The 13165-nt window shown below is 38.0% G+C and overlaps 1 protein-coding gene across 1 annotated transcript in view; it reads right to left on the minus strand.

The window, feature by feature from the left end:
* The window catches only part of LOC132370190 (transmembrane protein 59-like), an 82027-nt gene extending 69402 nt beyond the window's left edge, over positions 1-12625 (minus strand). The window contains 2 exon segments of the mRNA XM_059929932.1: positions 12070-12155; positions 12259-12625. Coding sequence (XP_059785915.1) covers positions 12070-12155; positions 12259-12625 — 453 coding nt within the window.
* Between the last annotated feature and the right edge of the window lie 540 nt (positions 12626-13165).

A 13165-nucleotide genomic window follows, 5' to 3' on the forward strand; every position in this document is an offset into this window, starting at 1 on the left:
TTGTTATTATTTAATGGGATTGAACTGATTAGCTAACAGCAAAAGACACTACCGATCCCTGGCAGACCTCATTCACCTCAATTGTATTTTTCTCTACAAGCATTTACTCCTTCATTAAGGATTTATGGGGTGTCTGTTTTACATACAGAGCATTTTGTTGGATTTAAATAATTCTACACAATTGTCTATGAGCTTAAGTAACTTCCAATCCATTTGAGAGAATAGGGCATCCAACAGAAAAAGGGAGATATTAAGAAAAATAATTAAAAAGAGTTGCCATCCAACAACTGGCTTGATCTATAAACCTTGGGGTCTTCATTTACACTGTCCTCTCCTTTATCTATTACATCTCCATTCATTCAATCGCCAAGTCTTGTCAACTCTCCCACTTATATATTTCATAAATCCATCCACATTTCTTCCATTGCCCTATCCTTATGTTCTTTACAATGAACATTTTTGAGGAGAGCAACATGGTCTTTTTTGTACATCCCTTACAAAGTTTTTGCTATACATAGTGCACAGTAGGTGTTCAAGAAAATTTTTTTTTAATTGAGGCAAGATAGAAGTAAGGTTTGAAAATGAGGCTAAGGAAATGTAGGAAACACTTATTTTGCACCTAGTGTTCCCGGGGAACTAGACACGCATTAACTTAAACTTTCTCAATACCTTTGAAATGAGTCAATTTTATCAAAAAAGAAACTAACTTTAATGGACTCACAATAGCCTTCAAATTTAAAAAAAAAAAAAAAAAAAAAAAGCAAAGTAACAGACTAGGGATACAAACTCATGTCTCTACGAATTACTTTCCCATTAAATATTGCCTAAAATATTTTACTTTTATCCTGAGGAAATGGGTGACCAGTTAAAGATTTTTGAGCCATAAAAGAACATGATAACAGCTGTATTTTAGAAAATTTAGTATGGCAATAGAGTGCATTATTTTGAAGAGATACTAAATTCAGGGAGCCACAAGACTAATTCAGTGACCAAGGAGATTATAAATAGTGCCCTGGTTAGAATAGAGCAAGTGGCAATTAAAAGAAGGAATAACTTTTGCCATAAATTGCAATGCAGTTTACGGTACTGTCTATTTATGAGAAACCGGTAGTTCTTTTTCCACTGCAGAGAAAAAAATATTTTTTAAAGAAAAGAATCACCTTCTGGAAAACAGGTCAAATGCAACCTTGAGGGTATTCCAAAGAATTCATGGTGCTTTTCTTCTAGTTTAGGAAATGTGCTGCAATGCCAGGCCAGTTTCTGACAGTGCTGTAGTTCTTCTTCTACATCCTGGAGCAATTCATCAAAGTAACTGTAGGCAAAAGAACTTAAAGGTTTGGTGCTTCCAATTTCATCAGCTGACAACAAGCCCCACAGCAAACTCTAAGGAAATGCAAGTCAAAAAACTGAAAGGAATGGCTCCTTGACAAGATGCTCTGTAGGTATCCATGAAGAACTACTGAGTAGGCAAAGCTGGGAGGCAGTTTTTGTAAGGTTTAAAAAACTTGTCAAATAAAAGATTCATAAAACCTGATCTGATTCATTGTTCCACACTTCTTAAGAGATATTTTTAAGCCCGTCATCTTCCCTTGAGTTCAAGCACTTTTTAAAAGGAAGAGTGCTCATTGCTAGGCTGTAGATCATCTTAATAAGAATGAGAGACAAAAAGCTAAGAATGAGATGATTTAATCTGACTACTGTAATGATAAAAAAGGACTCAAAATTCCAGGACGAAGAGTTATAATCATTAGTATAATCAAAGCACCTTTGAAAAGAACAGAAGAAATACTTTTTGTAATGTTGCATGCCAGAGTTGAGTGAATGCTACAATTTACCATTTTGGGCATCCCAGGATCACTAAAATTAAATAATGAAATTTTGTCCCTATTTTGCATTACTAGAAGCTCTTTTTAATATAAAAGCATAACTGTAAATATACTAAAAGCCACTGAAATATGATTTCAAATGCATAAACTTTATGGTATATAATGTATATCAATAAAACTATTAAAAAAACAAACAGAACTGATACAGACCAAAAAAATTATATAAAAGAAATAGGACAACTAAAGCCCAAAAAACCCCCAACATTCAGTTTGTGAGAAAACTAGGTGTTACAAGGAGAAATTTTCTTGTGTGAATTAGTTTCATGGGAAGTAAAAGAAGTACATATTTATAGCCAAGAAGAGACAAATTATTTGCATTGAAATATTTATTTCAGGATTACCCCTAACAGCAGATAATTAGGAATAACCTAAATGTCTAAAACTGACAGATTAAAGATGATATTGTATGTACACTGAATGACTACCCAGAGTTAGTCCCCAAGACTATCCCCATGTCTGATGCTAACTGTAAATTCAAGGGGTTCCCCAAACTACCCTTGGGTTCAATAATTCACTAGACATACAGAACTTACTGAAAGCTGTTATACTCATGGTTACAGTTTACTACAAGGGAAGGATTAGGTAAAATCAGCCAAAGGAAGAAATGCATAGAGAAGGGTCTGTGAAGGTTAAAAACATGGAGGTTTTGTTGTCTTTAGGATGTGCTGAACCTCCTGGCATTGATCTGTGATAATACACATGGATCATTATTGCCACCCAGGGGAGCACATCTGAGCATCTGTGTCCAGAGTTTTTATTAGGGCTTCATTGTGTAAGCATCATTGATTAACTGAGTGCCCAAGAACTTTATCTCAGCCTCCAGGTCAACTGATATTGCATAACCCAAAACTCCCACCCTAAATCACATGGTTGGTGTTTCTCGAATGGCCAGTATCCACCCTATGATGATGGGATATGGCTAGTTCCACTCTAAGAGCCAGTGTGATCAGCTTCCACACTAAACAAAGACACTCCTATCAGGTATGACATAGATGATCTACCAGAAGCTGAAGGCAAAGGCAAGAGTAATCTCTCTTTGCCAAGGACAAATTCTTTACTACACAATGACAAATTAGGCAAGTAGGTAGGGAAAAGTAAAATATGAAATGATTCTAAGTATTTGAGAAGGTATAGAAAAAAAGGAAAAAAATTGTTTGTAATGGGTTTGAGAACTTCTTTTTCTTTCATCATAATTTTAATTTGTACTTTTGCTACGTTGCTCTTACAGTAAATAATTGCTTTGAATGTTTAAAAATAAAAATAAATGAATACCATAAAATAATAAAAGTCTTTTGTATAAGGTGTTTACCTTTACTATTACTAGTTTAAATAACAGTTTTCACTGCTCCACTGTGAGCTCCTTGAGAGCAGGGATGATGTCTAATTCATCTCAGTATCCCTATTACCTAATGTGCCCCCCAAACAAAAGTTGCTTACCACCAATTTTGGTAGATAATAAAGTGGTTAAGAGCATGAACTCTGGGATCAGACTACCTGAATTTGATTTAGCTTTGCCAGTTACAAACTACACAACATTGGGCAAGTTTCTTAATCTCTCTGTGCTTTGAGTTTCTCATCTGTGAAATGGGTATAATAACAAAGCCTACATCACAGTGTTGTTGTAAAGGTGAAATATGTGGTACCTGTGAAGTACATAGATAGAACAGTGCTGGAATATAGTTAGTGTCCAATATACATCAGCTACAAGTAGTGAACAAATGAAAGTTCTTAGTCCCTGTAAAAATCTTCTTATAGATACTCTGTTTGCCCCTCTAGATTTCTTGAATTTTCCTTACTATTCTTTCATGGTAATACAATATTTAAGTAGAATGATCCTCAACACTTTGTGCTCCCAAGTCTTGGGGGAATGTTATATCACATGAAAAAAAATTTTTTTTTGTTTTTGAAGATGCTTTTTTTTTTTTTTTAAATTTTTACTTATTTATTTTAGTTATTTATTTTTGGCTGTGTTGGGTCTTCGTTTCTGTGCGAGGGCTTTCTCTAGTTGCGGCAAGCGGGGGCCACTCTTCAACGCGGTGCGCGGGCCTCTCACTATCGTGGCCTCTCTTGTTGCGGAGCACAGGCTCCAGACGCGCAGGATCAGTAGTTGTGGCTCATGGGCCTAGTTGCTCCGCAGCATGTGGGATCTTCCCAGACCAGGGCTCGAACCTGTGTCCCCTGCATTAGCAGGCAGATTCTCAACCACTGTGCCACCAGAGAAGCCCCCACATGAAAAATTTTTAATGGCTGGACTTCCCTGGTGGTCCAGTGGTTAAAACCCCACGCTTCCACTGCAGGGGGCACGAGTTCCATACCTGGTCATGGAACTAAGATCCCACATGCAAAAAAAAAAAATTAATGGCAGGAAAGGAGGTGCAAATTTTCAACTGGGAGCCTTTAAGTGAAGCATGACAGGGAAGGGGCTGAGTACCAAAGGGCACTGGCAAAAAGGTTACAGCGAGAATCCACCAAAAGGATTTGGGACTTAGCAACAAAAAGAAGGGAATCAAAATTAAAGTGGCCTATTTCACAAAATTGCCTGGAATAAGCCCCTGGAATTAATTTTCAAACGAAAAAAATATTGGTGGTGCCTTAATTCTTATGTGGTCTGTAACAAGCTGGGTCTAACAGCTTAATTTTAGATTTGCCACAAAAATTGATATTGATTATTCCTCTCATGTGCCTTGAAATATTAGAATTGTTGACATAAAGACCCCTAACACATGAGAATCCAAAATAATCTGATGTGCAGTTTAATTCAACTAAATGAACATTTGTTGAGACCTCCTGTTGATAAAGCAGTGAACTTAGTTTTCTGGGAGATGTATAGGTGACTAAGTTATGGCTGCTGCCCTCACTCTTACTTTAAATGTACTGTTGTGTTTTATTCAAAGCCATAGAATTTTAGATCGATAATTGTCAGTTGCCACACTGAATACTTTAGCAATCCTTTGGTTTTCTTCATAGAACAGTAGGTTGATAGTTGGGGTGTGACAGAAGACATTCTTGAAGCTGAGGTGTGGAATATAAAACAAAGAGTTAGAAGGAGAAAGTATCCAAATAAATATCCTCTTAGTCTGTTCCAAGCATAGAATATTATCTTCATTTTCTAATTCTTTATTAATTTTTCATAGGAATATGTTGCATATAAAGGTAGGAATATGTATAAAGCATGCTTTAAAGGCACAAATAATATCCCTATAACAAAGAAACAATTATTCTGAGTCAAAAGCACTGATGTAGTTTCCCTTACACCTGTTGATTTTATTGGTTCATCATTTTGTATTAAATTAGAGTTTTTGATTCAAATACTGACCTTAAACAAATGCTAAATCAATTCCATGCATGTATAATGAAGTGTTTTAGAGCGTTTAATGTGCACAAAACAATTTATTGGATCTTTATTGAATACAGCACCATAAACTGTGCTAGGAGCTACAAATAGAGAGGTGATTAAGATATAGTCATGACTTCAAGGCCCAAATAGATTAGTAATGGAACTGACCATGTGACAAATATTGTTTGGTAACAAAAGTATGGGACTTCCCTGGTGGCGCAGTGGTTAAGAATCCGCCTGTCAATGCAGGGAACATGGGTTCAAGCCCTGTCCGGGAAGATCCCACATGCCTCAGAGCAACTAAGCTCGTGTACCACAACTACTGAGGCTGCGCTCTACAGCCCATGAGCCACAACTACTGAGCCTGCGTGCCACAACTACTGAAGACTGAGCACCTAGAGCCCGTGCTCTGCAACAAGAGAAGCCACTGCAATGAGAAGCCCACGTACCACAACGAAGAGTAGCCCCTGCTCACCACAACTAGAGAAAGCCTATGCACAGCAACGAAGACCCAACGCAGCCAAAAATAAAATAAATAAATAAATAAAGTTAAAATGATACTTAAAAAAAAAAAAAGTATGCCATAGACAGAGTGATGGTAAAAGGATAAATGTATCAGCTCTGGGCCCACCCACCTCTGCAACCAAGTCTTTTTCACTGGTCCATGCTCCCTGCATACCCCTCATATACAAGAATTGCAGTAGCATTAATGAGGAATGCTTTCACTCCTCAGTGCCTTTGCCCATGCTGCTTCTTGTTGGAAAATCTCTCTTGTTTCTTACTTTCTTAACCTAATTTAATCCCTGTTCATTCATCAAGAATTGGTTTTGGTCTCATTTCTTAGGGGAGCATTCTCTGATAATCCCAGATTGCTTTAGCTGCTCCTCTGATGTGTTTCCAGCATCTTTTGCGCTTTCCTCTACCCAGGCAATATCAAACTTCTTTATAATTGTCTATTTATGTTTCTTTCTCTGAAAGTTGAAAGTACCTTAGAAGCAAACTCTGATTCTTATTCAACAGTGTGTACACAGTAACTAGCATAGTTCCTGGTGCCTTGTAGATGATCAAATTTTGTTTACTGAGTAAATGTACCAATGGGTGGATGAAATTAGGAATAAACCTTTGCAGGAAGTTCAGGAACGATTATTCAATGATTTAATAATTATTCTGTTACTACCAATTATTGTCAGGCCATATGTTAAATAATGAGAAGCTAAACAGGTAAGACTTAGTAGACTCTATCCTTAAATAAAGAGAACAATTTAGAGAGATGATGGATAAATAAAGAGAGGCTAAAGTATTGGATTTAGGGCTCAGGGTATGACTGCTCTTTTAGAGGAGGACACTAGGGGACACTTCATCAGATGAATTGGGATTGGGGTAGCTTAAGAATTTCTCTTGGAGGAGTTTTCTTTTGAGCTGGGTCCTGGGGGTCAAGATGGTGATGGTGGAGCCATTCAATCAAATAACAAACAGAGAAGGAGGAGGAGGTTTGTGGCTGGGGAAGCTGATGAGTTCATATTGAGTGTGAAGTACACGTGGGACATCAAGATGAAAGGTTCAAGAGGGCATGAGGGGCCGGCAAGGTGTATGCACATTAGGACTCACATCTTAAATAACTGGGCATTTTCATTAAGAAAAAGAATACAAAATTAGCAACAAAAATAAATGCTTATTTCCTTATTCTTATAAAAATGAAATTACCATGAAATACAAATTTTAAAAGGTTTACAAGCACCAGAACATCACAGGTCCTTTCAGCAAAAATATTATCAGTTTTAGTACTTTTAGTTAACTGTCAGAGATACTTCTGTAATATTTTTGTTCTTAGATTTTTTAATTCATATTTCTTGACTATCACTTCATATGATCAACATTTTGTAATAACATTTCATAGAGAGAAATAGAAATATAAATCCATCTTTCCTCTGGCAGAGCTGTGTCCTTTTATTACCATAGTTTAGACTAACATATTTACATCCCTTATTGGTCATGTCATGTCTAGAACTTCCTCTGTAGTTGTTTATACAAGCAGAGCTTCTTGCTTATGGAACATCAGCTTTGACATGGATCCCATTCTGCTCAGTCACTTCTTCAACATTCTCCCACATCACTCATGTCCCCAGTCCTCCATGCCAGCCCAAACACATTCTTTGTGAAGGGTAAAGTGTTCATGAAACCTGGGTTCTAGAGCTGCCTAAGTTGGAAGTGGAAAAGTAATCTATTCAGTTCTTCCTGGGGACAAAATGGGGTCCAGATGCACAAGGAGGCCACCAGGGCAGGTTGCCCTGCCAACTCTTATAATCATCCACAGCCCCAGGGTCACCACAAAACAGAGAGTGATCTCAGGCTGCAGCAACTCTCTCAATCTCAAACCCATGACTCAGCCTTCTATTTTTCCCTTTTGTCCCAAGCGGGGAACACTCAGAGCTTTAGAAGGGGGCCTTTGTCAGTGAGCAAATCTGCAGTTTAAGGATCTTCAGCTACACCATGAACGTACCTCTGGGTTCTAGAGCATGGAGAAGCAAAGTGCCAGTGTCCTGTGCCATACACTCAAAGTGTAAGGCATGATTCTGTCTTGGAGGAGTTGACAACTCATTCTGAGAGTTTAACATGTCCACTTGCATAAAAAATAGCCAGCTGTGATTTTGCCCAGGCAGCAAGTCATAAACATTAGATAAATATCACAATCTATGCTGTAGAGAGGACAGAGAGATTATTTCAAATTTAGGTGAACACAGAAGGCTTTGTGAAGAGGGTAGAACTTTAATAAAATCTAGATCCACAAATAGAATTTGTATACATTTATGTAGGGAAAAATAATTCCAAGTATGGGAAACAATGTGAGCAAGGAAGTGAAAGTAAGAATCAGGGTGATACAGTTAATTTGAAGTAAGTACACATAATTTCTGGAAGTCATAAAAGCAACAACACAAAATAGTGCTTTGTGGATGTTGCCAATATTTATTAGGAAGTAGTCTGCTATCCCACAGTCATACGTGAAATTGAGGTCATTAAACTTTCATCTTCAGGTCGCATAAAAACACAAAGAGAATGATTCCGTTTTCTGGATAGTCAATCCAAAAGACTGAGTTTATGGAAGGAGAAGAAAGAAGTACAAAATTGGGCTTCCCTGTACTAAATCCACCTTGACTATTTTGGCTGTGAAAAGTTATCACTATTTTTTGTGGGCAGGATTTATAACTTTGATCCCCTAGGACATTCTGCAAAAGAAAGACAATTAGGCATATCTCTTTTGGGGCCGGCAATGGAAATGAAGTAGAAAAAAATAAGTTTTTTGCTCTCTGGCTACCTAGCGAAATTAAATTGCAAAATAAAAACCTGGAACCTTATTAACTCATTATATGCATTTTCAAGTGGTTCACGCAGAGCCGCTGAATGATATGTATTTTCACATTCAGGACAGTTGTATTAAAAGAAGAATAATACCTATTCAAATTTATAGTGTTTATATTCTCTCACAGCATAATTTTCCACCAGAAAACCAAAAATCTAAATAATTTTGGTGGGGGGAGAGGGAAAAAGAGCAAAGTGTCAATATGAGCTTTGTTTTCCAATCACTCCCAAATTATATTATTCAACTTCTATCACATCATTTAGAACTGCAACCTGAAGATTCATTTTTATTTCCCCATTCATCAAATTTGTCTGTGTAGAAAATGTGATCTATCTGAAAGTGTCATAGATCTATCTTAAGTAGAAAAAGTGGTCTACCTCAAAGGGAAAGACCCTTATGTGTGTCCTCTTAAAACTCTTCAAACTTCTCTCCAACTGTTAAAACTTTAAATATGGAATTGTTCCTCAGCCCATATTTGATTTCACCCATCTGTGTGAATCAGGCTATTATTACTGTTTTTTCTCTTCTCCTCTACTCCTACATTCATTCTAATTGCCTAGGCTCAGAGAAAAGAGGTTTGTACATGTTTCTAATACCCTTTATTAAAATTTTTACTTTTCAAGTATTAATATAAATATAAGTACTTCTTAACTTCTCCAACAGTCGCTTTCTGCCAGATGAATCCTTAAATAGCATCTCTTTAATATAAATTTTCTTTTTATAATCATTATAGCTAACATTTATTGGGTATTTACTTCGTCAAATATTGACTAAATGTAGTATGTGAATTGCATTAATTCTCACAGAAAACAAATGGACTAGATATTGTTATTATCTTCTTTTTTATGAGAAACTGAGGACAGTGGTTTATTATTTGAAACCCAGGCAATCTGACTCCAGAGTCTATGTTCTTAATTACTACATTATCCCCACACATATAGCATAGTGATATATACAGAGAAGATTCTTGCTAGAAGCATGGTGAAGTTAAATTGAGATTCAAGGATAGCTAAGAACACTTTTCTTTTGGAGACTCAGTTTTCCATAGGACAACGAGAAAAAAATGGTTTGTCATTTTACTCATGGGCATCATTTATTACTTTTGGGAAGACTAGGATTTACTCAACCAATATTTACTGAATATCTACCAGGTGAAAATTGTACAGTCTTAGAGAATATTTAAATCTCATGATTAGTGACCGAAAGAGGCCGGCTCAGAAGTTTCAGAACTCTCCTAAATTTGCATGCAAAAATTTGACTTCAGGTAGATATGTGTACTTTTCTGAGTAGGATGTTCAAAGCTGTCATCAGAGTTCCCAAGAATTAATGACATTCTCTAAAATATTAATAACCACTGTCCTGGGGATAATGGGCTAAAGAAGACTGGTTTTGGACCTGGTCACTTAGTTCTAAGTGAGGAAAGTCCTCTCAACACATATGCTCCAAGCCAGCTCTTTTTTTTTTTAATACAGCAGGTTCTTATTAGTTATCTATTTTATACATATTAGTGTATACATGTCAATCCCAATCTCCCAGTTCATCCCACGACCCCCCCCCAACACTTTCCCCCCTTGGTGTACATACGTTTTTTCTCTACATCTGTGTCTCTATTTCTGCCCCGCAAACTGGTTCATCTGTACCATTTTTCTAGGTTCCACACGTATGCATTAATATACCATATTTGTTTTTCTCTTTCTGACTTACTTCACTCTGTATGACAGTCCCTAGATCCATCCATGTCTCTCCAAAGACCCAATTTCATTCCTTTTTATGCAAGCCAGCTCATTAATACCCAGGGTCCACATGGGGATGGGAGTTTCAATTCTATGGTGTTATAAAGTGTGAGTTTTGCCCAGAGCCCTTTTGAACAAATGAAGATACCAGAGATTCCATCTCTCTAATTCTTTCCACTGTGAAGATCCGTCTAGCTGTACAACTACTTCCCCAGATTTGATCAAGTGACGGGAAAACCACCGGCATCAGCACAGTTAGCACTGATGAGACCATTGTTTTATTTTACATTTTTATTGTGACAGAAACTTGTTCCATGTGTTGTGGAAAAATGAAAATAAAATTCCTGTCAACCTAGAAAATCCTTTCCTCAAATATAGAAAAGAAAGAAAAGAGTTTTACTATTGAATAAACATTAAATCAAACAGGACTGTTCATCACAGGTAATCTTCTAATGATATTAGAAAGACACAAAGAAATTCCATCCTTTGAATACCAACAAGCAGATATAATCTATTACATACATATTCTCAAGATTAATGATAATTTGTTTGGAAGAAGACTTGGGCAGAACTGTTTGCTATGTATTCTTTCATAGTTTACTTCAAATTCACCTGGTAATTGGGGTAGCCAGCTGGGCTAGCTAATTGCTTTTATCTCAAGCAATAATAAAACTTCTGTATCTCTGTGATAAGCTGGTGGTTATAGCTTGGAACAAGGCCTCTGGGCTAAAATTCTGATGACAAGGAAATGGGGACTCCCTCGAGTCTAGACAGATTCTCTTTGATATTTACATTTCAAAGACACGGCTCCCAGGCCTTTAAGAAAAATTTTCCTGGTTTTTCCTAGCTTATTTACCCTTTAAAAAGATTTACATTTACGTACATATCAAAGTGACAGAGAAAGGATTTATGAATAAGAGGTTTCTCAAGGAAATGCGGGTGGAGAAAAGTTTTTGACTTCTGAAATCAGGGAAATTGGAAAAAAAAATTACCCTTACAAGGGTAAAATACTTCCTTTCTAGAATTACAAAGTTAAGAAAAAGATGTGGCATTGGCTTCACATATGATCTTTAGAATGGAATTTCCCCCCATCTATCCCATCCATTGAGATAACAGTTTTAGGGGCAAACAAACTTAATATGTGTTTCTGGTCCTGCCCTCCAGAAAGCAGACTCTGAGATGGAAATTCATGCTCAGGGTGTGTAATGGGGAATTATTAGGATCAACACTGTGGAAGAGTGACGGTCGCAGGATTTGTTAAAGCAGGCAGGTAGCTAGATTACAGCAGAGAAAGGGGGGCATAGGCCAGATGGCAGAAACCACACATCTTGGAGATAGTGGGGGTCTTTGCGCAGACAGAGAAAAGCAGGAACCTCCAGACTGACAGGAAACCACACATTTTGGGATGAAAAGTGTCCTGGAGGCAGACAAAAAAAGTCCTGTGCAGTCAGGACTCTCCTATGTTTCCAAGTGGCTGCATGTGCAAGTAACACCAAAAATGCATACTTAGCATCTGTACAGATTGATCCTCTTGTCTTTTCCTAGCCTTAGAGCTCGAGCTAGGGCTATAATCTTGGCTTTTTGTGCTGACGTCTGAGGGGGCAGGGCATCAGCCTCTATGACCTTATGTAAATCTACTATGGCATACCTTGCTTTCCAGACACCGTCATGTATGTAGTTACTTCCATCAGTAAACCAGACTTCATCAGGGTCCTCAAGGGGCTAGTCCCTAAGGTCAGATCTTCTAGAATATACCTGATTGATGGTCTCCGTACAAGAATGAGACAATTCTTCTGGGCTTTCTACTGGCATAAGGGTGGCTGGATTTAAGGTCTGACATACTTTAAGGGTTAATTCAGGAAAGTCAAGAAGGAGGGCCTAATATTTTGTAAGGCAGCCTCCAGTCAGCCATTGATACACTTTAATTTCTAATACTCCCTGTACCTGGTGTAGGGTTAATACTTCCAGGGGTTGACCCATGGTGAGTTTTTGTGGCCTCTTCAACTAGCAGGGCTGTGGCTGCTACAGCTCTCAGACAGCCTGGCCATCCTGAGGCCACTGAGTCCCATTGGTTTGAGAGATATGTCACTGGACATGGAAATGACCCTACTTTTTGGGTGAGAGCTCCCAGGGCTATTCCCTGTTTTTCTGAGGTAAATACAGTAAAGAGCTTGTTAAGATCTGGAATCCCTAGGGCTGGGGCGCCAGTCAGGATGGTCTTAATCTTGTCAAATGCTCTTTGTAAATTCCCTGTCCAATCTAGAGGTTCCATGTCCAGTCCCTTCAAGGCCTCATACAATGGTTTTGCCATGACACCAAACCTGGGGATCCAAATCCTATAAAACCCAGCCATTCCTAAGAAGGTTCAGAGCAATTTTCTTTGTATGTGGTGGTTGTTAGTGGAGGATTGCTTCCTTACACTGGGTTGTAAGGGAGCTCTTCCCCTGGGCTTAGAACATGTTCCAGTTAGGTGACTCTCTGGAAGGCAATTGGGCTTTCTGCGGGGATACTATATACCCCCTGGAGCCCAGGAAATTGAGGACCTGTACAGTACTTTAGTCTGAAGCTTCCTTTGAGCGGTTGCAGATAAGGAAGTCATCTATATATTGTAATGACGCCTCTGTCTCTCATTTTAGTTTCCTTAATTCCTTAGCTAGGGCATTGCCAAACAGGTGTAAGCTGTCATTGAATCCCTGAGGAAGGACAGTCCAGATATATTGTTGGTTTTCATTAGTGTCTGGGCCAGTCCATTCAACAGCAAAAAGGTATTGGGAATCAGGGTGAACAGGTATGCAGAAGAAGGCATCTTTAAGATCGAGGACTGTGCTTAAAGCAGGCTGTGTCCTCGGGA

This window comes from Balaenoptera ricei, chromosome 8 (assembly GCF_028023285.1).
Source record: "Balaenoptera ricei isolate mBalRic1 chromosome 8, mBalRic1.hap2, whole genome shotgun sequence".
NCBI lineage: Eukaryota > Metazoa > Chordata > Mammalia > Artiodactyla > Balaenopteridae > Balaenoptera > Balaenoptera ricei.